General features: G+C 38.8%; 1 protein-coding gene across 2 annotated transcripts; it reads right to left on the minus strand.

Moving 5' to 3' along the window:
* On the minus strand, positions 1-27,098 carry jakmip2 (janus kinase and microtubule interacting protein 2). 2 transcript variants are annotated; one of them, XM_034139754.1, is made up of 24 exons: positions 26,968-27,098; positions 16,947-17,194; positions 15,987-16,241; positions 15,001-15,243; positions 14,059-14,268; positions 12,699-12,797; positions 12,390-12,536; positions 12,138-12,278; positions 11,633-11,689; positions 10,575-10,697; positions 10,260-10,388; positions 8,553-8,636; positions 8,032-8,094; positions 7,684-7,782; positions 6,414-6,515; positions 6,120-6,173; positions 5,961-6,026; positions 5,794-5,862; positions 5,457-5,534; positions 5,097-5,147; positions 4,425-4,577; positions 4,180-4,245; positions 3,763-3,839; positions 2,364-2,594 (listed from the first exon to the last, which is right to left on the minus strand). In XM_034139754.1, exons 2-23 carry the CDS (start codon positions 17,073-17,075, stop codon positions 3,789-3,791), a joined length of 2,469 nt encoding a protein of 822 aa, XP_033995645.1. In that variant the 5' UTR covers positions 17,076-17,194; positions 26,968-27,098; the 3' UTR covers positions 2,364-2,594; positions 3,763-3,788. The 2 variants fall into 2 exon arrangements, with proteins under 2 accessions (XP_033995644.1, XP_033995645.1); XM_034139753.1 differs by lacking the exon at positions 3,763-3,839 and having other exon boundaries at positions 1-2,594.
* Between the last annotated feature and the right edge of the window lie 888 nt (positions 27,099-27,986).

Below are 27,986 nucleotides of genomic sequence, written 5' to 3' on the forward strand. Positions count from 1 at the left end.
ACTCCCCCAAAATCGATAAAGTCCATTTTGTGAGATACAGTTTTAACTCTTTAAAAGGGTGAATTCTCGATATGACAGATTAGGAAAGAGAAAACATTAACGTTACTCAGCTGAAAACATTTATAAAAATGGTATTAATAAAAGTAAAAATATTAGGACGGTTAAAAATGCTCACCTCCAACACAAAACCCTTACCATACACACCTGTAATAATGATGTAAAAAAAAAGACAATTCTTTAAAGGTCAAAGGCCATGTTTTTTTAAATTTTTTACAGCATTACTCCTTTTATCTTTTTATGTAATAATCTAGACGAAAGTAGAAGGAGGGGTTAGATTCTCGTTGGAAGACAGACGGGGTAAAGTTTGAAAATTACTCTGTCAAATAAAAAATATATAAATACATTACATGATATTAACCGCCTGAAAGAATAGTCATTTAAGTGGAACATACAAGGGGGAAAAGGGGGAAGGTGCATTTAAGGCAACTGCTAGTTAGCTGTGTTTGCACAAAAAGAGTCTCAGTCATGCCCCTTGGTAGAGTCAGTGTTACTGTCCGCTATGTAATGAGATGCCTCGATACCCTAGACCCTGTGAATGGAGCCGGAGGGGGGGTGGGGGGGGTATGATGGCAGATACACTAGCTCAGGTACATAGGGAACAAGCACGGTCAACTAGTGAATATTGCAGGGACTGGGCAGTTGAATTGACAGGAGAGAAGTGGAGCAGGTGTAGTGTTGCGTTCACTTTCTCCCGTTTCATTTTGGGGAAGTGGCGAGTAGTGTTACGTAAAAGAGGGTCGTTAGTATCAAATACATCTTTGTTAGTAAGAGAACAAGGATAGAGAGAACCTGCAGTGATCTTGGGACAAAGAAATGTGTACATTTTATTGTATATATTGTCTTTAAAGTTGAACTTCGTTTAATACATTTAGCTTTTGTCCATTTTTTGTGTGTCAAGGAGAAACTGATGACATATTTTTTTATTTAAATCAATCTACCAATTGTCCGACTAGAGTTGATGAGGATATTTCGCAAGGAAGCCTGAACATATTTACAAGTTTGTTAAATAATTTGTAACGTTAAAGGGAACATTTAAAGTAGCTCAGGTGAAACCAGCACCCCCTGCTGGTCAATCCGAGAGAAACAGATTGACTGATAAAGAACATTGTGACAGAGGGAGGGAAAGGAAAAGGGAGGCAAATATTTGATTATTCCACTTTCATATTCCAACGATTTTTCATTTATAATTTTCAAGGAAATAAAGTTATTCTTTGCAGCCGTCACTACAATAAAACAGAGCAGTTTAGAGTCATTTATAAACTACATCAACTGTTCAAGCTGCTTCAGAAAATAAAAAAAAGGTGCAACTATTCACAGAAATAAAAAGGGGAGACTACATTAAATAATTCAGTCACATGTACATATCAACAAATTTATATATTATAGTACAGAGTAGGGATGTTTTCTCAGTGGAAATCTTGTGACACAGTATCTGTGAGGTGGGAGCTGTACAAAAGAAAGATAACCAGAGAGTAAAGCTCTTACAGTCTGCTGGTTTTTGAAAATAAATTAGAAGCGGTTTCACAATCTGTGGAGATCCAGGTTGAGTGGAGCTGGATCGAAGAGTGTCGTTCCCCTCGTGGTCTTGTCTTTCTCTTTTTAACTCTCATCGCTTAATGTCGTGAAGACGTGTCGACCTGAGCGTCCTGTATCCCCATTTTAGTGTCTTTGTACACCACTCTGCAGTGTCTTTGACCTCAGGAGAGTCCAAGCAGTCTGTGTTCGCGCCACTCTGGGATCAGCCATGACACACCATATTCCTTAGTGATCCTTATTATAACCTGACCTGAGACCAGTACTGGCCTCTGCACTCCTGGGACCTGAGTTGGCTCGCTTTTATTCACCAAGAAGTTGCATTTGTGAAGAACATCCTTTTGGGTTTTGAAAGGAAAGGAGAGATGTTGTTTGGAGGTTTGTTTGCCTCGTCTATGAGTTTTTTTTCTGTCTGCTTATACTGTGACTAAATGGTGATGAATGACACTATATTACCCTGCATGGCAGAGAAAACATTTCCCAGGCTTTGGTTTGGAATTGTCAAAGCATGTGTGTGTGTGTGTGTGTGTGTGTGTGTGTGTGTGTGTGTGTGTGTGTGTGTGTGTGTGTGTGTGTGTGTGTGTGTGTGTGTGTGTGTGTGTGTTTGCATCTGCATGCGTCTGTATATGCATGCGTGTCCGTTAACTGTGTGTATGTAGGTGTGTGTGTGTGTGTCTGAACATGTGTATCTGTACGTGTGTCATTCTTGCAGCCTGCTGCAGCACTCCTAGCTGCATTTACAGAAGTTTATTGTCCAATGCCGATCTAAAAAAAAAGTCCCCCTGGGCAGTATCCTGAGAACCCCACCCCCATTTAAAAAAATGTAAGGATAAAATCTGAATTGCGAACGTCCATGGCCAACACACGACACATCCACCTACACTGACAGCAGTCACTGATGTTATGACACGAGCAGCCACTGCTACGCACATTGTTCCACAGTCGTCCAGAAAATAAATAACACTGCAGTCACAAACAAGATCCCCAAGCTGACACACCACCTGAGAGACAAAGAGAGAGGTGTCACAAAGAATTAGTGGAGTCAAAAGTAATGTGCAAATGTAACGTACACTGCACATTTATTTATGTTTAGACGACAGTATATATTCTACTTCTTTTTGGGGTTAAGCAATGTTTCAGAAAATCCGTCAGCCATCCACACTTAAAAATAAATCAACCTAAAAGTACAAATAAATGTTCCTGTACCACCATTTAAGAAACCCCAAAGTCTGGGTAATGAGAAAAAAATCACGTAGAAACACGGGTTAAAATCAAAGAGGTGACAACAAACAAACACAAGATATGGTGATGTTGATGTAAATATCTTATGGTGATGTAAAATGGAAGAAAATAAAATGTAACTGTTCAATTCAAAGGTGCAAAGATGAAGAAGAAATGACGGTTGAATGTTGAAGGCAAGGTGTAGCAGGTACATGTGTAGGAGGGAAAGTGAGCCGGCCAGGGTCAAATAGTTTTTGTTTCTTTAAAGCACTGAGCCACCCAATGGTCACAGTGCGGTAACAAAAAGATCCCCATGTACAAAATATTACTATTGTTCAGTTTGTTATTTCCTTTTTTATTTATTTTATTTTAATCGTTTAATTGGCAGGGACAATGCACAGTGATGAACACTTAAAACATAAAAAATGTGTCAAGCGTAACAGTGCCAGATTTAGCTTTGAGCTAATTTCCATCTGCAGTCCCTCACATAAAAAACAACTACAGAATAATTGTTGATAAAATGATTAATTACATAATAAAATAAGTGTTGATGCATCATTTGTGTTGATTGTATAACATTTCTGTGCTCTTACTATCTTATTTTCATTTAACCATGAGCAGCATCTACAGTTCAAATAGGACCCTTTGTTGTTTACATTTGGGTATGATGAGTAAATTCCATATGATGAATCACTCCTGTGCTTTTATTCTGAAGGTCAGGAGCCTATATAGGAAGTACTTATATTACTACAGAAATGCAACTTGCTAAGCGCTTGTCAAAGACAATTTAGGCTCCGTAGCCAGATCATTCCCAGCGTTTACTTTGGAGGCTGCACAGAGCCAAACACTTGCTGTGCAGGTTCTGCTTGAACGGAAAATTATTTGACCGAGGTCCAGAGAAGAGGCGGCGGAAGTCTGTAGTTTCTACTCAAAGCCCTCAGGACTCACCTCTGCTACAGGACACGCCAAAGACTTCAAGGCCATAGGATAAAGGCAAGAGAAAAGAACAAGAACAGAAACAAAAACTGGAGAAGAAAGAGAAAAAGAAGAGACAAAGAAGTTAAAAGGAGAACACATAGGTAAGTTATGTTAGTATCAGAAGAGACAGACACAAAGGTTTAATGTACAGGGAAACTTGACACTGATATATATGAAATATTTATCTTAATAATACGTATGTAAGAATGTAATCTGACATGTTTTTGAGCTTTTTAAAAGGATTGTTTTCACTACAAACAATGTGAAAAAATGAATACACTCAAAACGTAATTTTTAATTGATTTCACAGGCTTGAGAGCAGAGATATTTAAGCTATTGCACTTAGAAGTACTTTATTTTTGCGTGTGAAAATGAAACATATGCTACCTTTTCCTCCAGGTCTTTAATCTGCCTCCTCTGGATTTCCGTCTTGTCTTCAAGGTCACGAATTCTCTGCAAATATTCAGAGAGAAAACTGTAAGGAATGTGTTTCTTCGAGGGGAAAAGGGAAGGCTCAATTATCTCTAGCCAAGAGAGATTTCCAACAAACAAATAAAACATACAAAGCTATTTCCACACAGCTTTATTATCACACAGACAAATCCCTCTCCATCACACAGACGTCTACAGACCTGGTGTGCCTGGTGCAGCAGCTCCATCCTCTCCTGGAGGATCTGGCAGTCGTACTCTCGACTTTTCCTCAGCATCTGCCTCCTCAGCTTCTCCACCGCTGTCCGCAGCTCGTCCTTCTGAAGCTCGTCCAGAGGCTCGCCGTACTTTATCACCTGCAGGAGCAAAACGGGCATCAGGCACAGTGGATACCATAATGGATTTGTATTTCTTAAAGACACTTCTCAACACTTTGGTCCAGCTGTTCTTTCCCGAACACTTCTTGTGTCAGCAGTAGCTAAGACGTCAAAGTCATCTCAAAACTGTAGGAAACCCATGTTTTCTTGATGTGTGTTGATAATTGCAAAGTCTCCATAGTCACAAATATATCCCTTTGCAATAACGTTGTACGTCGATCATGAGGACGTACTGGAGATAGCGCAGATGTTCCACATTAGTGTGATGTTCATGATCTCAGAATGTGTGTTATAAGAAAACCTATAATGTTGCGACACCATTCTTGACATTAAAACTGATGTCTTCATTCGACAAACATCACATAATTGAGTATATTAAAAGACCTGAATGTCAGCATTACTTAAGGTTAACAAGAGGTTTCCAGGTATATACTGATTATTTAAAATATGTAGAGTAGTTTTCATTTCAATTCAGCTGCAAATTGAGACATGAAGCACCTTGTCCTGCTGCAGGGCGTTGTATAACGTTGCTTCCAACTCCTGGATTTGCTGTCGGGAAAAGAAAAACAAGGTGTTTGTTACTTTTGATGTCAAAGATGCAAGAATTGAACTTTGTATTAACCTACCTATATTACCTGCAGTCCTACTGTTAACCACATTTACTGTATACATAACCCTAAATCCTTCACCTATACTTTTCATGAATCTAACCATAACTCTTACACCAGGAACAAACATTGAAGTAAATTAAGTACATTAAGGGGCCTGAATATTCGTCCCCATATCATAAATGAGTCCCAGTGACTAAACATATTTGGGCCCCACAAAGTGATACATTACACTCAAACCCACACGTACCATGTAGGCCTGGTCCAGGGCCTGCTTTCTGTAGTCCAGTTCCTCTTCTAGATATCCCTTCTGTTTACAGAACATCTCCTGTGCAGAAGAAAGTAAATCAGACACAGTGTTAGTGGGGGCGTCAAAGTATTATTTGTTTGCTTTTGCAACTCATTTGTACCGTGATACTTTATATAAACCAATCCTCCATGTGTGCTGTGTATGAGGCGTTATGGAGGATAACCACCTTCATATCACACTGAACTAAAGCTGCTATGAGTAAGTAAGAAAACATGTATATGAAAGGCAATGTCATATTAAATCAATTATGAAATTGTTCTGGGTTGTTTGAACCGACCATCTCTATCTCCAGGTCCATCATCTTCTGGTGCAGCGACGCCTCCGTCCCCTCAATCTGTTGAATCCACTAGAGGGCAACAAATGGCAAAAATGAGTTAGCACAACTATTCTGTGTGTGGAGCTTTTCTTTATTTAACAGACCCATAATATTATTTCCAAACGTACCTTTTCTGCTAGTGACAAAACAGTGCTAGCCTGAATAATGGCCACTTGCTCCTCATTTCTTAAGTTCTACAAAAAAGGAGAAATTAAGATTTCTGTTAATAATCTACCGACAGTATATAGTGTCATACATTATGAAAAGTTAAATTACATAATGATTACCCCGTTGTCTCCCAGGATATCTAGAAGTTTGATGAGATCTGGTATGCACACGTCCTGTAATGAAAACAGAATAAAGATCAGAATTATACACAAAAAAAGCATTAACCATTCATTTAGATTTATAATCTAAACTTCTTTCCACAAAAAATGTCTATTGATGTTTATAGGGTTGCATGCTCTAAATATGGCACCAAACAGCTTGTGGTTTGTACAGCCATAACAGTCATGGGCTCTCTTGCTCTTATACTTTGTAATCAGTTACTATAAATAATGCAGAGTCCTTCTCCTTTGTACCTTGACCCCCTCCTTCATACAGTAGATCTGCAGAGCGCTGACTCCCTCAGAGAAGGGATGCATCCTCAGGTGGTTGAATGGAGGGGACTTCCTCTCACGCTCCTATGAAAACAGCAGAAAACATACCATGAAACAGGGAAGGCACAATAACTAACAGTCATTATGAGCCCCTCCTGACTCTATTAGAACTGGGATTAAATAGTATTTTTACTTTTATCGGCTTGTTTTAGACTTTCCGCTTCAGACAGTATTTTTCAAATAGATCCAAATCAATGTGGTCATTCAGAGCTGAACTAAAGTCCCTGAATCAATCCTTGTTTCCATTTGTCGGTACTGATATTAAAGTTTCAGAACAGCAGCTGGGGAAATTGGCCTTGTTTAGTCATGAAAATGTAACTTATTCAAGTCAAATTGCTACCCCTGCTTCCATCTTTAGAAGCATTAGACAAACACCTTATGGAGAAAGCCTTTAATTACTGTTAAGGTGTGATCAGTGTATTCTCACTCTACTACTCATTCTACTGAGCTCTTCCCCTCTCTGCTCACTAGGTGGCAGATGAGGCCCTCAAAAGCTCCCGCCGGTATCTGCACTGCAGCACATAATGTAACACAAAAACCACACACTGATAGACTGTTGGCTCGTCTGGCTACATGAGTGTCTAACTTGATAGGATATTAACATAGCTACTTTTTGTAGTAATTTTTAACGTTTTTATGTTTATGTTAGTCACTATGTCGCCAAGCATGGAAAAACAATTGCGATTGAGCCAATGGATCATTGATAGAAGTATTGCAATATTAATATGTGTAGGATTAGGAACTTCTGACTGTCTGTGGCAATGCACCCCGGAAAAAAAACACATTGCAAACCAAACTTTTGTTTTAATACTGCAGCTTGACATTAAAAGGCCAAATAAGTTGTCTTTTATTATGAAGTAGTCACAGTAAATGCAATGTGACACTGAGCGCCATCGTTCATCTAAAAATGTGCCAACAAAACGAGACAACAATGGATTTTGGGCTGTTTTTGTCATTGGATGAGTTTGAGATATTACAGGGAATAATGGAAGGGGAAGCTATAGTGATATGATAGATAAAGAGCTGAACGCCTCCTTACTGATTTCTTTAATAAAATGGTTTGTTTTGCTGTCCCCAGTATATACCTACAGTATTAAACCACCGTTTCTGTTACCACCAGTGAATATGGTGTCACTATTTTAACCATGATTGAAATAACAGATTGCCACGTTATTCATGATAGGTGACTCACCTCTAGCTCCAGTATCCTAAACTCCAACAGTTCGTTCTGATCTCTGGAGTCTTGTAGTTCCTGCTGCGCCCGGCTGCTCTCTGACTCCATCTTTTCCAGCTGGACACCATAAAGGTAGAATTACCAGACAGGAAAAGGCAGTTGTCCACAACTCTAAACTGTAAATCGTAATATGTCAGGCATTTATAATGGTATTGAAGAATAATAGTGACAAAAAATGACTATTGCCCCAACATAAAATACTCCTTTGACATATCAGATACCTTTTAAACTGCAATTCACACAATCACAAACACTGAGAAACACTAAAGATGTTTATTTATCAGGAAAACTACGTTGAAGTCCAACCTTGTCATATAGCTCCTGATTCCTTCGTAAGAAGAGCTGCTTCTCCTCCACCCATTTGGAGTCCTGTAGAGGACAGAAACACTTGATGCATTAAATCAAAGCTATTTAAAGACAGTAGAAATATCATTAAATAAATGTCCCCTGTCAAACAGAACAAAGATCAACTCCAAATGTTGTGCTGGCATGGCATTGTAACTAAATGTTTATTTGTTATATTTGATTCAATATATTTCAATGTATATTTTTCTCTTAAAGAGGTATACATAAAACTTTTTTAAATAAAATAAACCTTAAACAATATATATCTTATACCATTTGCTATGTATGAACTTCAAAAATGACATTGGTATTGTAGTAGAGAGTAAACATCACACAGACACTGCATGCATGTACGCACACAGACACTGCCTTTCAGGAGGTGCTGCTAATATTGATATAGTGTGATATATATTCTATTTTTCCTTCACTGTACATCAACACAATGATCCGCCGGTATCCATGTGTGTGCTTGTGTCTCCTACCTGTCCCTTTAGGTTCAGTTCCTTCTCCAAGTCCTCTATTTTGGCTTTATACCTGAGAACCTCTGCCTGGAGCTGCTCCTGAGCCTGAAACATCAGCAAAACGGAATTCATTAGTCACAAAATCACTGTTTCTCAAGTGTGGGTCCATGTAGGAAATTAATTATTTATTTATTATCATAATGCTCATCAAAACCAGACACACACACATGGTAAAAAGAACCATTATCACATGACAAAAGAGAGCCTCATATCAATGAAGAGAGCCTTAAAGAAGCTTTATTTCACTCACATTTGAATTAATATTACAAGACAACCCTCTAAGGATTTACCTTATGTAAAGCGGCATTGGGTTCCTTGAAAGGCGCTATATAAATGAAATCTATTATTATTAATATATAAGGACAGATTGGCGATGCAGGGCCCAGCCAATTTGGTACGTGCAGATAACATCAGATGCATTGTTAGAAAGCCTAAGAGGATGCTTAGTAAAGGGGGGGCCATTACCTGACCTTTGTATAAGCAGCCTTATTGTGTTTGGGCTGTGCATTGTCTCTGTTATGTCTCCGTAAAGTAAACGGGAAGCTCTTGTGGTATTCTTTTGTTGTTTTTTGTGGAAAATACCACTTATTACTGAACTGCATCGCCACTTCTCTCCTTCACATCAGATAAATCATTAACTCCTCTACCCTCTCTCAGCACTCAGGCTGCATACTGTTACAGGAAGAAGAACCAGAACTGTCTGGAATTGACTGAAGCTTTGTATTGTGTTGTTTTATGTAAATGTGCAGTCACAAATGCACAGCAGGCTTACAGGCTTCAGTACTCAATACAAAGGCTACGTGTCACTGCACAACTTATACTACTAACCCACAGTAAGGTATTTTGACCAGTCTGAAAAATCCAAGTGCATTTTAACAATCACATATTAGGTTTTACAGAATGTAAATATATTACAATTGTGTGAAACTTTTAGCAGCCATGAGAAAAATAAAGCAAAGCAAAATAATTTAAGAAGCCTTTTATGATTCTCTGTGCAGGTTCTGCTTGAACGGAAAATTATTTGACCGAGGTCCAGAGAAGAGGCAGCGGAAGTCTGTAGTTTCTACTCAAAGCCACATTCTCTGCGAGCCAATCACATTCCAGTTCAGCGTGAAATGTATGCAACCCTGCTAAATGTTCTGGACTCCATCACGGGATCCTATACTACTTATGGCATCTCCACCACCCAAAAAGTGTACCTACCCCGAAACACAAGAGTTTTTTCCTTTCACTTGATTGCTAAACTGAGAGGAATTGATCATACAACAATGGTACAGTATGTTTACAGTTTCAAAGCTGTTAGCAACTCTATTTGTGGCGATTCCCTCAGTTTCAGCTGGTGGTGAAGAACACTAAGAACCATTTCTCAACCACAAAACAATTCAAAACATTTACTTAGAGAAACACAAAATGAATATCAATCAAATCACACAAGTGCCTTTACAACGGAAAAAAGGCCTTCTGTATAATAATGATAATATGCCTGTCCTATATAAGGAAATCTGTATAAAGAGGTTTTTGTTAAAAATAAACAAATAAACAAAACATTGCCTGTGGGTGAATAGTGATATTTAGCTAAAATGAATAAAAAAAAGGGAAATGATTACAGTAAGTAAGTAGTATACGTAGATGGGAGTGAAAAACAGTGATTTTCTGACTGTGTTTTACCTTGGCTTCCATCTCAGCGTCCAGAATGCCTCCTTTCTGTTCCTGCAGCAGGGCGTAGGCTCGCTGTAAGGCCTGATACTCTCTGGTGAGCTGACGGAAACGCAGCTCCGACTCCTCGTTGGCGAGACCCTTTTGTGACACACCAGGCAAGAGGTCAAAGTCTATAGGCGAATTTGGATACAGCATATGCCTATTTGAATGTGTCTGAATGGACGTGATCGTGAATGATATCGGAGTAAATTCAGGATTTTGAGTATTAAGTCACTTAAGTACGTTTTATCTTGGTGACTTGGCGAACATTAGGCTAAATCTCACCTCCTCCAGGTCTTCATCGGGAGTCGCAGGAGTTCTGTCCATCCTGAAGGAAGCCACTGAGGACGTCTCTGAGTCCATCGACTCTTCATCATACCCGAAGAAGGTGTCTACTACGATGTGCCTCTGCAGAGAAGGAAGTTGAAATATTTACAGATCTAAACCATCTCTAACCAAAGTCCTCACTTATCCCAGAAGTCTTTTTCTTTTCCTTTTTCAATGTGGTATTCAACTAAATTCAACAACACCCCTACTGAATCAAAACATATCAATGCAGGTTTTACTTAAAGTGGACCTATCATGCTATATTTGAATAATATAGTGTAGGACCATACCTATATAAGGCATATTTATACTTTTTATTTTTCAAAATACCAAACAGATCATGCATTTTAGCCATGCCTCATTTTGCTCAATTTGACATTTTTTAGCTCTGGATTTGCAAGGGCAAATTCAGAGAGAACAGCACCATCTACTGGCCTGGCATATGTACTACAGCGTCTCCAGCGCTTTCGAACAGCAATGGCCGTGGCGCCACTGTCCTGACGTCAGGACAGTGTTCAAATCTGGATCAGTTTTGATCAGATCCGTTGCAGCCCTGTTTTTAGAGATTTGGGTATGGAGGAAAATAGAGAGGGTTGTGTTTTCTGACACTTGGTGAGTTCCCTGGAACACCGGGGACACATATTCATGTATAAAACACGTACAAAAGTGCATTTTGCATGATAGGTCCCCTTTAAGTGTCAGGGGAAGAAGTTTACATTTTGAGTTTTGTGTAACTGTTAATACATGACTCATACACATATAGGTTATACATGTTATACAAGACTCACTTTAATACATGTAGAGCTGAGACATGAGATTGACAATTAAAAAGCCTTAAATAGAGTTATTTCTACACAGACAAATAATATACGCTTATACCACAAATAATCATTACCGAAATGCTCCTTAAGTGATGATAAAATTCATTCTGCTTCCAAAAAATACTCTTTCACAAAAGTTTTAACCAAACTAATTACATTTTTAGATTAAAAGCAAGAAACGACAAATGGTTCTACCTTTATTGGCCTTGAACTTCTTTTATGCCTTTTCTTTCTTAGTAGTTTTTCCCGGTCCTGGGAAAAAAGAAACAGGATAAAACAGCACTGTAAGAAGAGTTTTTCTCTCTTCTCTTTCAAAATAAATACGAAGAAAACCAACTCAATGACACCAATGACTCAATATACTCCAGAATCTGTTCATTTCTGCTGAATAAAACATGGATTTATGCAAAAACGTCCTTATAAGTAATTATTTGAATTACTGATGACCCAGAAATCTTAGATTCTCACACTTTTAGATATATTAATTTACGCAAAACATGCGAGAAGAAAACAAGGTGTCTCACTATACTGTGAATTATTCATTCTACTTTTTTTGTTTTTTTTAAAACATAAGGGTAAAGTAGCATCACATTTCCACAGAAGCTCAGAATTGGGGTTAATCCTTGACCCTAACTGCCAATTATACAAATACTGTGTGACCCTGCTAAACGGCGTCCTCATTAAATCAGTGTAAACTTACTCTTGTCAGCTCATCAATTATGTTTTGTTGCTCCAGGACTTGGAGCTTGAGGAAGGCTATTTCCTGGTCATCGTGTGCTTGGTCCAGGTCATTCAGAGACTTTAGCTTCTTCAGTGGAGGATGGGAGCTGATCTTCTCCTTCTGCAGACACACAGCACACACATTTACCATAACCCTGTCTAAATCAGTTTGTCCCTGTTGACAAACCAAATACTTCATGCATATGTGATGCAGATGTGACTTTGTGCTGACCATCTCATTGTTCTCCCTGGACAGCATCTTGAGTTTGTCCTCTAGCTTCTGGATCGTCTGAGTCAAATCATCGTTCCTCTTACTCATCAGCTTGTTCCTGTCCAGCAGTGGCTTGGACTGTTTCTCTGACTCTCGAACTCGCTTCAACTGGTGGTGAGAAAGGGGCTTATGAATATACAGTAAATCTGGACTGACATGTGAAAGGTAAAAGCTTGGAGATTTGAAGGAAATGCAGAAATATGAAGATAAACGAGGGAAGAAAGAGAATGCATAAGGTTCATATTCTTTAAGTGAATCATTTGGTCATACCTGCTCATTCCTCTCATCCACCAGCAGTGAGTTGCGGTCCTCTAATTTGCGTACTGTCGAGTTGAGATCAGCAAGACGCCTTTGGTTTCTCCTTAAGTCCTGAAACAAACAAACCATTTATTATTTAACTTATCTGGAGTGTTTTACAACAAAATTGCCATATCTGTAAACTTTTAATTGCTTAAATCTCATGAATATTACATCGAAATCAGATGTATGTTCACACTAACAGTCATGAGTTGACACGCTTTAATTGTGGCAATTGACTGAAACATTATTTTGATACTGAGCTGATCATGGGACTTTGACAAATCATTGATTAAACGCTGCTCACATATCTCATGCTTCTGGCAAATTCGAGGGTGCACAAAACTAATCCTGTGCGCCACTCAGTCTGTACGTGAACCTTTCCACTCAATCATGTGAGCACTGCTCTCTTAACTTGCATCTTCTGAGCACTTATATCATCATAACTGTCTGGCTTTACTGTATAACCTAAGCTAATAAAGGACGCAGCCACATCCTGATGTCAAAGCATCTTTTCTAATGTCAAAATCCCTAATAGCAAAGATGTCGGATTAGAATATATATCTCTGTCGGGTCCAATTGAAAACAATATCACTTTTAAAGGCGCCCTATTATGCTCATTTTCAGGTTTCATATTTGTATTTTGTGCTTTACTGTGACATTCTTCCATGGTTCCATGCTTCCATGCTTTAATATTCAAAAAGCGCAATTTTTTCCCCATATTGCTGTGCTGCAGCACCTCTTTTTAGCCTTTGTCTGAAACCAGAGCCCAGTCTATTATGATTGGTCAACCGCCTGGAGATGTTACACCCCTTAGCCTATCACGTACAATGTGTTGGAGCACTAACCAATAGAAGTGCAAGTGTTCAATAGTGATGTCACTGTGTTACGGCATTGTTTGTGAGAGAAACTCCCTCTGGCATGAACTGGGATTTTAGCCTTTGCAGACCATTTACATGCACAAAAAACCTGTATAACACACTAAAGGAAAGCGTAAACCCCAAAAAGCATAATAGGGCCCCTTTAAAGGACACAGAGCTTTCAGTTTGAGCCCAAGATTCGGAGATTCAGACTGCCAAAATTGAGCTTATAGCATTTCTTTGTCAAATGGAATTACACAAAATGTCATGCATGCTCAAATAATTTGTTACAAAACCACGGCACATTGCAACTTAGCTACAAATTGATATTCAAGAGCTAAAACAAAGGGGAAAGAATAGGGTTTAAGAAGTAGGAAGGCTTCCAGTTCTCTCTCAAATTAAAAGTATTATCTAAATATTTGATATGATTACGTGGAGCATGGAACTTCTCCCTGCTCTTCCTCTCTACTTACTGGGCTACCACAGTGCTCAGCTCCATCTCCAGCTCTGCCGGGAATCTCTCTTTTGGGGCTTCCCAGGCCGCACTCAGCCTCCTTCACCAGGAACAGCTGGTCGTCCAGAGCTTCCTTCTGGAGCTGCAGCTTCTGCAAGAAACCCGCCGTTGAATCCAGTTCCTTCTCAAGAGCAAAGATGCAGCGATCTTTAGATTTGATTTCATCCACCTATAGTGAGGAAGAAGGACATCATTAAGTACTGACGTAACTTGGTTCTGTTGAACAGTGTCTCTTATTTCCGGTGTTACGCTGCTATAGCTAAATGTTATAATTTAAATTTAAAAAAAGACAGTGAATATGTTGACAATGAAAGTACTCAAAAGAATATAAATATGTAACATTGTCCGGCTCCTGCTCTGTCTTTTTTCAGTTTCTTGTTATTGGTAATTGTAAGTACAAGCTAACATATTTTTATTATCAGGATAGTTTTTCTACTTAAAGTGAGACAAAATAAGCAAATTAAACATTATTCAAAATGTTTTGCAACACCATATTAGGATAGCAGTATGTATGACTAGTAGGTAGACACTACAGGCACAATATACAGAGACTGTGGTGTGATGAATTTAATCCAAAAGTAATCAATGTCCTTCCAAATAAATAAATATTACATATCAAATTGCTTTCTCGTAAATTTGTGATTTTAGGATTTACTAGAAAAATATTTGCAGAAAACATTTAAATAATAAATAAATAATACTGACTGAATACAAATAGACAAGCTTTAAGATTATACCTCAGTACACATGAAATAGAAATGAAGCTGAAAATAAAATCTACTACACTATGCTCAATCCCTGCATGAATATTCAACAAGCACAGTGGTCCTAATTCATATTTTGGCCAATGGACACATATCGGTTCAGTATTTAATCATTTGGTCGCGGTGACTGTGCCTACCAGTCTGCGGATGTCCTTCTCAGAGTCCCACTTGATCTTAGAGATCTGCTCCTGGTGCTGCTGGTGCTCCACCCGCAGGTCGCCAGCCTTCATCTTGTCGGACTGGATCATGTTGCTGAGAGCCTCGTCCGTCTGCTTCTTCAGAGACTTCAGCTCCAATATCTCCTGCAGGAGCTTCACCCTCTCCACGTCGAAGAAGCGGCGAGCATCCTCCTTGGCTTCCATAGTCAGGGCTGTCCGCACCTGGAAGAAGCAGGGGGGCAAAAAGAAAGGTTTTCATGTGCAGGGATTTCCACAGAAAGGAAATATGAGTAATGGTTATTTATTTATAGCGGAACTGTTCTTCAGAAGAGAGGCTGGTTATCCTGAGCCAATCCCATCTTTCCTGGGTTTAGCCCAGAGATGGCAAAAGTACACACATCCTTTACTCAAGTAGAAATACAGAAACACGTGTTTAAAAATACTCTGGTAGAAGTACTGACTAAACTTCTTTACTCAAGTAAAAATAAAGTATGGGCTTTGAAATGTACTTAAGTAAAAAGTACCCATAACTACCAGCTGTTTTAAAGAGTACCTGACCTCCCTTTATATTAATAGAACAATAATGTAATTGTTAGCTAATGAATGTTTCGATGCTGAACAACGGCAAAATTACAACGTTTTCATCGGTCCCTCTTCTTTAGAGAAGACCAGGAAATGATGGATACACGGATCGTGTTCAAATCAATAGGCACGCAATGACTCTATATAATAATGATCACGCCACCAAACACAGATTAAAACTAAAGTAACAAACCTGTGTTAAAAATGTAAGAAGTAGAAAGTAAAAAGTCGTCAGAAAAATAAGTAGTGGAGTAAAGTAACATTTAGTTGAGTACAGTAACAAAGTATTTGTACTTCACTGCTTCCCACCTCTGGTTTAGCCCCACATATGTTTCACAACGGCAAAATCAATCACTATCTTCACTCCCTTTTCTTAGTCTCACCTTCTCTCCGCTGCCATCGCGCATGGCGTTCAGAGCCGCTTTGAGCCTCTGGTTCTCCTGGTCTTTGATTTTGGCGTGGCGGGCCAGCTCCAGCTCATGTTGCCGTGTCAGGTTTTCCCGGAGAGCCTGGAGCTCTTTTAACTTCTCTTCGTGCCACTTGGCCCGCTGCTCCGTCATCATGGCAGTGTGACGGTGCTGCTCCTGCTCCCGCACCCGCTTCACCTCCTGGAGCTTGTCGCGCTCCAGTTTGCTTACCTTTGAGAGGAGCGACAGAGGAAGAGAAGAGAGGAATTAGGTTTCTGTTTTATTGTACTCCAAGTAGGAATCACGCTCTGTGATTTACGTAGTTGAGGTTATAAGGGCCCTTTGTGGACTTGATGAGTTGTGCATTTTGACCGCCCTCAGCAAAATTTGTATTCAGCTTAATATATAAACAGCCTTTACACAGCCTGATAGGTGGAAAAAGGCCTTAAATCATGAAGAGGAGGGATGTTCCTCCTGCACTTTGTTACTAAGATGGTGTCAATGTACCAACATGTAAGAGTGTCTTGTTCTAACTTAAGGTAAATCATCCACTTGTCCTCATTTGTGTTACTAGTTTTCTACATGCAAAACACAGTACATCGAGTACAAAATTACCATTTTGTACAACGTCAATATTCAACCTTATTCAATCTGATCTGCCTACTGTAAAGGGCTAAAGAGGGACACTACATTTCAAGCATGTTATATAGAGAGGCTATGCATTAACTCAACATAACATGCATGCTGTACCATACATGCAGGATGTCGAGACATAGGCATGCCAGTCACAACATTTACTCGAACCTTAAACCTAAATCTTAGCTTTTTTTGGACCTGAAGTTATTGTCTGGCTTTCAAAAAAAAGAATTAAGGTTTCAAATCTACAATCGTTGAAACATTCAGAGGAAATGTATGTATTTAGATGATTAACAGTACCTTGCATTTTTCTTGGTGTAGTTCTATCTGAATGTCAGTCAGCTTGGACCTGAGGTCTTCATTGGCTGCCTGTAGGGCAGAGATGAGCGCTTCAGGCTTCTCGCTCTTCGTACGCCCTTTCTTGGCCATTGAGTCAAATACTAGAGGGGCTCTTCTAAAGCTTTCATTGAGACTTCACAGAAACTTTCCAAGGCGCTCCAATGGTTTCCAGTTCCTCCTCTTCCTCATTCTCCTATGAGAAAAAAGGGCTTGGGGGTTGGAGGAGACACAAGGAGAGACAGAATGAGACAGACTTACTTGGCACAGTGTTGCTTTGAGCTATATGCGGATAACAGCATGCTAACATGCTCAAATTGATAGCATTTGGATATTTTCTGTTAGATTTTTAGATGGTATAAAATTCAATATGATCACCTACTTAGCATGCTTCTAATTTCTGCTAAAGGCCAGCAATTTAAGGCAACATTTGCAATATGCCATCCAAACCTCTGACTGAACTGTTGGCAGACTAGTTGCATTTTGGGTATTGTAGGTGCAAGTTTTTATGAGGAAGAAAAATGTAATTTATGTAATACAAAATAAAATCTCCCTCTTAGATCTGTTATATAAGTACAATGCACATGTACAATGAAGATTTCTTTGAAGGGATCATCAACGTAATAAGAATGTATCCTGTGGGGAACATGAATGTCAGGGGATCACAAGATTCGATCAGACGAAGGAAACCTCGTCAATGTATAAACAAAAAAACTAGGGCTGTCAAGTTAACGCTTTAATAACGCAATTTTTTTTTAACGCCACTAATTATTTTAACGTGCGATTAACGCAGGTGTATTTGTCCTCGGCCCGCCCCGTAGTTTGAGAGCCCAAAGACTTAACGTTGTTGTTGTTGTTGTTGTTGTTGTTGTTGTTAGTTGGATGGTGGGAGATTCTAGCGAGAGATATGGATACAAAAAAAGGTGTTTTAAACAGCAAGCCAATCCCACAGCTGATGCTGACATCCCCGCTCCTGCCGCTCGCTTGAAAGTTTGTCGGGGAGATGCCTGGACACTTCTACGAGCAGCAAGCTTTTAACAGCGATAGCTAAATGGGTGGCTACAGCTTAACATTGTGGAGAACGAGGGGCTGCGTTAGATCATTCGGATCGCGTCCAACGTGTCGACTGCAAATCACAGCGCATTATTTTGACCCACAGTGGGACCGTCTCATGCTTTGACTGAAGATGAAGACAGAGGAACGGCATTTTGCCGACAACTGTAAACAGGTTTGTCTGTTTGAGCAACTGGCTCAGTGCAAAGAAGTACACAGGGTTGGGAGGGAGTGTAAGAGAGAGAGAGAGGTTCCAGGTTGTTGTATTGAAAATATTCAGGAGAATATTTGTCATTGTTCAGAGGTTGTTGTGTTGAGAATATTCAGGAGAATATTTGTCATTGTTCCAATGATAATAAACAAACATTTGCATAAAGCATATTTGTCCACTCATATGTTGATAAGAGTATTCAAAACTTGAAAAATATTCCTCTAAGGTACATTTAGAACAGATAAAAAATGTGCGATTAATTTGCGATTAATCGCGATTAACTATGGACATCATGCGATTAATCGCGATTAAATATTTTAATCGACTGACAGCCCTAAAAAAAAACCTTAGGCTCAAAATGCTCAGCTGAACGGTAATTAAGGGAAAGGTTGGCACAAACAGCATCACCTAGTTTCCTAGATTAAATTCTATAAATTCTTGTCAAATCATTCGGTTTCTATGAATCTGTTATAGCATGGCGTCTTTAATTTCAAGAAATGATTACAAATGCACATTAAAAAGCGACCTCAAAGAAATTGTCTCCAACAGCATTAAGCAATATCACAACATCCTGCCATTACATGGCACCACAAAGATGAGGTCAATCGTGTATGAATGTGTCTTATTCTGATAAATTAATTTTCCGTATGATAACACATAAACTTTGATTAGCACTTCTAATAACACTTATAAACATAGTAGCAGACCAGATTGTGTATTAACATCTTTATGAGAAAACATCCAAAGGCAAACGTAAAATCCTTGGATAAATTAGCTTAAAGTTAAAGCAGGGCCATTAGGGTAATGTAAAGAACCAAATAATCTACTCTGCTATGTTGTAATGCCTTGTTCATACCGTAGCTCAGAATAAACAAACCAAACACTTTAAACATTTGGACTTGGTCAGAATGTGTGACATACCAAGAGAATGTTTTTTTTATGGCATGGCCCACAAGGGAAGTGCCGTTTACATGCTTCAAAAGTAGGTGCCTTTTTAGCATAGCTCTCCCCGACCTACACATAAACCCAATTCCAATCCGGCCTCTTCACCCTTTTCTTACCCACTTCTACTCCGTTTGCAAATTTCGCATGGAGGGTCCTCAACATTGAGCGCTGTTCCAAATCAATTATCTGGGAGTGGAAGTGGGTTATAAAACCTTCCAACAGAGAGTCAGCATCGGTCCCATCTCAACCTGCTGCAGTTTCTGACAACGTGTCACGCTGCATGTGTACGTCATGAAACAAGCTGTGTACAAATAGTTCCTTAGCACCATTTATTACTAAGCTGTGCAAACTAAGAATAAGTTAAACTGTCTTACAGATGTTAAGAAATTAAAGATTAACATTGTATTTTTTATTGTTTACTTATGATCCACTATAGCCGTGTCTAGTCTAGAAAACGGTAGACGTGTGATTGTACAGTGTTGTATATTTACAATATTTGTACAAATACCTAGACGCTCATTCACTAGACAACCGGAAGATTGATGCTGTATTTACAACCTAAACGTTAAAGGAGATTCAGCAGTGAGTGTGACTACAGACGGAGGTCACTCTTACATTTTTGGCGAGGTTTAGACTACAGAGTGCTTCAATTTGTCCTCAGTGCTTATTTTGTAATGTTATTTTTAAAGAGCAGTGTGTGTCCAGCACATAAAAAACATAGAAGCAATCAATGGCACTCGGCACAGATACATGCAGAGGCACTTTCATTTGCTATCAGTGTCACGGATCGAACCACAAACGCTGTGCTTACTGGTTGGCTACAATAAGGAGGCTGGGCACAGTGTGACTGAATTATTGATTAATTACCAAATGGCAAAACAAATGTAACCGACACTATTCCTGTAACTGCTGCTTTACCATACCTACAGTAGGGTACAATTTAGCGTATATTATCATTAAGAAACTCTGACTTACAAGATGTGACTCCCTTTGTGATCTGCTATCAGATTTGGAGAACAAACACTGCACAACTTATCACTTGTTAGACTAAATAAGATGTCATGGTATCATTTTATTTTGAATCCACCATTGTTTACTAATCATTTCCAAGAAAGGAAGTGATATGTTACTGTAGTCAAAAGAAGAGGGTTCCTAGACAGGACTGTGTCATTTACTTTTTGAGTAATTATTGTGGAAAATGTGTTTGAATTTTGATTTATTTCAAAGGAATTCATCTTGTGATCAACACATACTCTATAAACTCCACCCAGCTATAGAAATAGCACAATTTCCCGGTTCTTCCTAAACACCTATCTTAGTGAGCGTATCCTTACTATGTGAACTGCCTAAATGTGTCATATTTTCCCTACAATAAAGTTCCATACTTAAAATATTACCTTTATACGCTATACTTCTTAAGAGAAATACTGTAAGACTGTGGATATGGCAGTTGCACACCACACGTTGCACATTATGAGATGCATTGAGCTTAAAGGTGGGGTAGGTAAGTTTGAGAAACCGGCTCGAGATACACTTTTTGTTATATTCCATGGAATGCTCTTAACATCCCGATAGCAATGAATATCTTAAGAAAAAATCCATAAAAAAATGTCATCTGTGGAAGCCGTAGCGCTGTAAAAAGCACGACCAATCATTTTAGCCGGCCCGGCTAAAATAACTGGATGGCCTACCTGCCTGTCAGCCTTCCATCTGTGCACAAACTTATCTCGTGCCCTCATTGGTCATGTGCGCGTTCGTGTGTGTTGGAGGAGGGGCTCTGTAAGGAAGTGGCAGAAGGCTTTCGAAATGTCGTACAGTATCTCAATGACTTTGAAGCTTTAATGCTGTAAAAACAGTAATTTATCAGGGTTCATGACATTTGTTTGAAGTATCTACAGACCTGAGGCCTGTACTACGAAGCTGGTTCAACCTAACCTGGATATGTTTGAGTTAGCCGGTTGGCCCAATCCAAAACATACGCGCTCTCGCTAAACGGTCCGATGACGCTGGTTATCAAGTGGATCGCTCAAGCCAGCCGTGTCCTATCTAGTTAGGTGCGCGTTCACATGAAAGGGGTGGTATTTGGAGCATTCGACCAATCTCAAACATGGACAAGCGTACTGACAGCGCAGCGTCATACTTCCTGAATGAAAAGTGAACTTTAATATTAGTCAAATATGAAGAAGTTAAACTTTAAACATCCATGACTTAAACACTTTATCCAGGATAAAAGCCACATAGCTGCACCTGCAAGGTGAATACAGCTGGTAAAAGAAAAAGCGTTTGAATGCGTACATTAACAGGTTTATGAAATCACTGCCCCGTCCAAGACACGAGTGGATCTGACTTGAATTACATTTGACTCGAGTGTTTCGTCAACTTAATGTGTTGCTTAAAATAATACTTCTGCATACAGTATGTGACACTGTGAGTGTTGCACGGCCAGATACGGCTCAAGAAGCTGACTCAAATAAGGAAATATATGATACATTATGATGTGATATGATATGAATGATAATGGGACACATCGACGTCTGCACTCACAGTGCCGCGGACTGTACTTAATGTTACTCTGATCCGGTTACTTATGTTGTGGCAGATATTTAAGTAAGCTTTCTTAACGCTAATGTTATAATAGTCAGATTGCTCTGAAGATGGGAGGGGATATTCTATTAATTTTCACGTTCACACAGTCAGTTGATTTTTGCCGGCCGTCTTTCCTGCAACGGCAGTTTTTCTGTATTTCCTCTATCCTGTAATATGACTTGATAGCTTTAAACTCCGCACACGGAGCTCTGATTGGTCAGCAGGCGGTGCTTTCACTGAGTTGATCTCTTAGCCTGCAACCTAACCTCCTCCCGAGGAGGTTAGCCGCTCAGCATAAGTTACCATGGAGATCTAACCCGCTAAAAAGAGAACCAGCGTCGTAGGACCGGAAAGCCCGAGTTTTCCCTGAAGTTAGCCGGCTAAGCGAAAATCCGGCTTCGTAGTACAGGCCTCTGATGAATATAGTGTGTGCTTGTTGATATCAGCTGCTCATTTGTTTGTTGGTATAATATGTACTCTTAACATTTGAAATGATTTACAATGTTAATAAAAAAATGTCAATGTTGGCAATGTGACAGGGTAGCACTAATGACATAAATAACTAAATAAAGCTTCAGGTTAACTTCTTGTCTTTCTTATACCTTGAATGTTTTTTTCAAACGTAGGCGTAAAATTTGGGCACAGTATAGCTATAATACCAACTATTTTTTCCAAGCATTTAGTATATACTTTTCCAAATTATTTAATTAGTCATTTAGCCTACTGTTTATTAATTAAAAGGTCAGTTTTTGAAAGTGCGTCGCTCTAAAATCATATCCTTTTCTGTGTTCCTGTGATGTACTTTTTCTGAACTCAAAGTGAACAAACTCAGTGGAAAATCTATTTTGTGCGACAGAATAATGATAAACAGTATAGGATTATAGTTTGGGATTCAAATGTACTATGATTTAGCCTAAAAAATAGTTTAAATCAACCTTTGAAATAACATAACAGGTACAGTTTGTCCGCATTAAACCATCTGACTCAAAGACTTCAAAATTAATTATTCTCCCTATTCCGCAGAAATTACATTTGCACAAAGGATAATAATAACTGGCATAGGCAAACAGTCGCCATTGAACAGATCTGTTTCTTTTTCGTAGTAACTTCAATTAATATTGTAGCTGTTTTTGAAGAAGCCCAGACTTTTGGCACCACTTCCGAATGTAATGCGCCTTTTATGAAGGGAATTAAATATATATAACTAATGGTTTCTTAATGGTTGATTATTCATTTAGTTATGCTTTATAGATAAACATTTACTGTAGGTTGCCAGGATGTTTAAAATCTCTTTTGTTGATATTTATCCTTACAATTTTGTTTCCGTTTTCCTAAATTATTATATTTTGTTGTAAGCATTGTATTTTCATTCTGCTGGTCATGCAACAATATTTACAGCAAATTGTTTTAAGAGTATGGTGTAAAAGTGATGATTCACTGATTCATCTTCAACCACCTTGGACTAGCCATTAATACACCACCACCATGTGAAGCCAATCACAACTCAGCATGAACACTAAGACAGTATTAACCTACAAACCATCCACAGCAGCGTGGTTTGTCCTGAAGGGGAAGACTAAATATGAATCTGCTGTGAGCCAATCTGATTACTGTCATATTTCATTTTCAGACTACACAGAGAAATAATCCGCTGGCTGGTCAAATGAGCATAACAGAGCCGCAGACAGGCATCATGGGAAATACAGGGTCATGCACCGGATGTTGCCTCAACTGTCTAACCAATTTTGATCTGCATTTCTATTTATAAATGTGTTACTTTAACTGTTGTTCATACTGCTCTGTGGAACCGTATCTAATGTTAGTAGTTTCTTAAATAGCAGCTAATATATAATAATAAGGCTTAAATCTGAACTGATCATTCTTAGATGCAACACTGCAAAAGTACTTTGTAATATGTATCTCACAGACAACATGGTTCTTGTAGTACATACATTTAGAAGCCACATCAATTGACCGTATTTAGTTTGCAAAACATTTCACAGCTACACTTTTACAATAACATAACAACAAACTCTGAAGCAAACGATCATTACATTGTGAACTGTTGATTGCACTAATTTCATTATGGAAACAGACTGGCATTACAGTACTCAACATACAGTATTTCATAGAAAACCATCACCATATAGAGCACCTTTCCAAAACTAACATAATCGGTGAACATCACGAAATGACAAACTATATAAAAAAGAAGATATGTGTTCCCTTACACAACACGCCCTGTAGATGTCTAAACACCCAGCAGCTAAAGATTGCAGTACTAGCTTATCCCACAAGGAATGGCACCATCTGACAAAACTGAAGACCAATAAATATGGATACGAGTCAAGTAAATTGCTAGCGTCATGCCATAAAGAGTTTAAAAAGCTGGATCTTGCTAAAGCTGGTTATAATATTTTTCTGAGAAAAAGAGTGTCAATCAACTCAATAATGCATCACAATCAAGGTTCAAGGTTCTTTATTGTCAATCTGACATAGCTACAGAGAAATTATGTAGTTGAAAATCTTATGTCACAGGCTTCTCCAACAATGCAACATAATAACATAATAACAATAAGAGCAAGAGCAATACAAAAAGAAAAATAGTTATAAAATAAAGTGATGATGTGGAATAGTGCAGTACGAGTCTATATACAAGTTATTGGAATGATATATATATATTAGGTATTAGATACATATAACAATGTCATTTATTGAAGTATAACTGAAATTACCCTAAAAGGAAACGTGCAAAAATAATGCATTAATTAAATCCAACATTATGAGAATTAATTGAAAAGATTGAAAGTTGATACAATTTGTGCATATAGTAAGATGGCAGGATGGCACACAACATACACATTGTGTATTTGTGTAAACCTATTTTTGCCGAATACTCTTTATTGCTTTAAATTACGGCCAACTGAAAAATGCAAGTCAAATATTCATTGCTTTGTTTGATTCTCCATTAACATAATAAAGAAGTATTTGTGTCTTTAGCTGTTTAAATATTTTACATTCCTTGCCAGCTAGTCAGAAACACTCTGTCTGCCATTTGGTGCTGAGCAGGGTGGTACATTAGAACTTCTAACTGAAAACAAATGCCTGCTATTGCTTAAATGGAGGTTGATAAGTGCAGTGAGACTGATACATACAGTGTAATTCCAGTCTGTAAAATCAAATCCATTAGCTACTGAAAAAGAAATGGAAAAGCACGAAGGAGCTGCAGAGTTGAATGATAATTCTCTCATGCAGCACACTGGCACCATGACCCACTTTTGACTCCTCAGACGTCAATTTTGGGGGTAGGCGCTGGATTTTCCAGACACAGAGTACCAGGAATGGATCACAGAAATGCAAACGCTGCTGCTGTTGACTGTCAGCTAAAGTCTGATGGCCCTCTGGGGTCTTAGGGTAAAAGCCATTAAGACATTTTTGTCGGGTTTTAAAAATAAAAAAATGAATTCTCTTTTAAAGATTTACATTTTTCATGAAAAGTCGGTCTGCTACAATGCTACATTTAGTGACATCATAATGTTTGTCTGCTTCTTAGTTCAACCAAAAATGTTATCTAATCTGATCCATGTTACTGAAGTCAAAATCGCAATACAGTACATGAACAGAGCTCTCCTATTTCCGAAAAATAGTCTACATGTACATGTGCTTGATAGGTCACAATAAATAGTATGAAAGTTGAATATACTTTGTATAACCACAAGCTTTATAATTTGTTTTGACCTCACAGAACAACTGGGATGTTCTATTTGACACCATTTGTATTTATGGACATTGTCAATGAGCAACTCAAGTGTAATGAGTCTGGATTCCGGTAGTGACATACGTTGGTTCAAAGTATCATAAAGCAGCAGACATCTGCTTGTTTTTGGATTATGTTTGACTGCCTCCAAGTCCAGGGAGGAAAAAAAAGACTTCTAATCTATCTGCATGAGGTCAAAATATCAACACCAGGTACGAACAGAGCTGTACTCATTCAGGAAAAAGAGCAGGAAAGAGCAAATGTCTGTCATGTAACACCTTGACATGGATGCGATTATCCACTGATGGAAGATGAGCAGTTACATTATGTGAATATATTCATTTTCAGGAATAAATAAATTCCTCGTCTGGCCCTGAGCATCACAGAGAACCACTTGAAGTTGAATGTCAAATTCCAAAATCTAAAGCAAGTGTGGGTACACATTTATAGGGCAAAGTTACTACGACAGCTCTGACCAAATGGCATATGAATCATACTTCCTGTCCGTAAGGTTAATTTCCGTACCAAACATTACGACCCTTTAATAAGAGATTCATCTAACTTTGTTCTGGTTATGTTTATTTTATCTTCTCGCTTTATTTTGCTCCATCAATGTGTACTATTGAACGACCCCTCTTTTGCAAGTCAATCTATAAACTATTAGCATGTGGGCAGTCACCAGCCTACATCTGTGCTGACCCAAAATAAATAGTGTGACGAATGCAAATTCCCAGCAGGGGTGATGTGTGTATTAAATCAGGCCAGTGTGACACCCTCAGGCAGTTGCAGGCTGCAGACCTGGTCCCTCAGTCTGGAGGCCCTGCCAGCCCACTGTGGACTATAGCATCTTCTTACAAAATCACTGCAGCATCCTTTCAAATCATGGCCAGTAATGTGTGATGGCCTGTCAAGCAGAGAAATGCACATCATGCAAACCATAGGAGCCAATGCGCATCTGGTTTAACCTGAGGCAAAATCCCCATCAGCTGGGGGCTTTAGTGCACAACAAGTACGGCTACCAGAAGACTAACGGCCGCGGAAATGGGCTACACACACAAACAGAGATGAGGCATCCGTCGTGTGTATGCTAGATGGCCCTACATGGCGGTGAAAATCCCACACAAGCTCCATCCTCGTCATCTTCGAGGGTTTGCTTAGTGTAGGCCAAGCTATGCCACTTCCGACATGCAGGCTGAGCCGAAGCTACATGCACGAATAAGACATTTCTATTTTTTACCCGATTCTGGTATTTATTGGTGCACTGTGGTCAATTTTTGGCTGCGTGAAATTAAAATAACGTATGCTATTTTACACCGCTGCTGAGATGATCAACCTGACTCAATCCAACAGGCCTGCTAGTCCCAGTAACTCCCAGTTCCGACGGTTTTAAACCCAACAACGGCAGTATTTACAGACAGCTTTCCATACCTTACCTCGCAATCGATTCTCATCATGTGAGGAGTCCTAATCTGCGTGAAACCGTGTCCATGGCATTTTGTTTTTAGGGGGGGAAATCGCCGAGTGCGCTAAGGTCTCAGCATCAGCAGCAGCCCCACAATGAAGCAGTGATGGCCGGTGGTGATGATGCTGGGAGCCCCGCCCTCCTCTCCATGCAGCCGCGATGAGCTCACTGGTTTCCAGCTCCGCCGGCTCCAGTGCCGCCGCAGTCCGCCAGCACAGACCCACAAACACACCCTGTGGTGGAAGAAGTAGACTACTCATACTTTATACTTGCGTAAAATTATCATTGCTAGATTGGCATCTTACTTCCCACGTAGCCTACTTATTGTGCAGTAGCTAATTTCACTAATATACAGTATAAATTACTGGATTATGACTATTGATGCATGAATGTTTTCATAACATTTAATTATATACTGCTGCTGAATATCTTAACCTATATTATGTCATAGTGTATTAGTTTATTCATAGTTTTTAATAGCTGATAATCTGAATCTTTAACATAGCCTAACTGAAGCTGTCAGACGAATGAAGTGGAGAAGAATATAAAGTAGCATAAACTGGAAATACTCAAGTAAAGTGCCTCAAACCAATAATAATAATAATAATAATAGCAACAACAACAACAACAACAACAACAACAACAACAACAACAACAACAACAACAACAACATAATAACAATAATAATAATAATCGAACATCGGTAACTTTACTTATCATGGGCCTATTTCTAACCCTAACCGTGTTTTTTATGGCCCTTAAATATGAAACATTCTCCCCGGATCTAAGAACAGCAAACTCTCTTGGAATTGTAAAACATGTTTTAATGTATTGTGAACAAACTATCTGTTTTATTTTAGTTTGTATTCATCTCATCTTGTTCTGTAAAAGGAGCATATACATGCTAATATAAGTGTTAATCGTGGTTAGATTGAATACGTTTAAACAGTCATTTGTCAATCAATCTTATGTTCAACTGATATTTCGTTG

The sequence above is a fragment of the Trematomus bernacchii genome, unplaced genomic scaffold, assembly GCF_902827165.1.
Source record: "Trematomus bernacchii unplaced genomic scaffold, fTreBer1.1, whole genome shotgun sequence".
NCBI lineage: Eukaryota > Metazoa > Chordata > Actinopteri > Perciformes > Nototheniidae > Trematomus > Trematomus bernacchii.

Excerpts from the sequence above, each read along its gene's own strand:
- jakmip2 (XM_034139753.1), bottom strand. The coding sequence starts at position 17,075 with ATGGCCAAGAAAGGGCGTACGAAGAGCGAGAAGCCTGAAGCGCTCATC. Across the intron at positions 12,798-14,058 it reads CTGAGCACTGTGGTAGCCCA|GACTTAAGGAGAAACCAAAG; the intron begins GTAAGTAGAGAG and ends TGTTTGTTTCAG. Across the intron at positions 10,389-10,574 it reads CCGATGAAGACCTGGAGGAG|GGTCTCGCCAACGAGGAGTC; the intron begins GTGAGATTTAGC and ends GTGTCACAAAAG.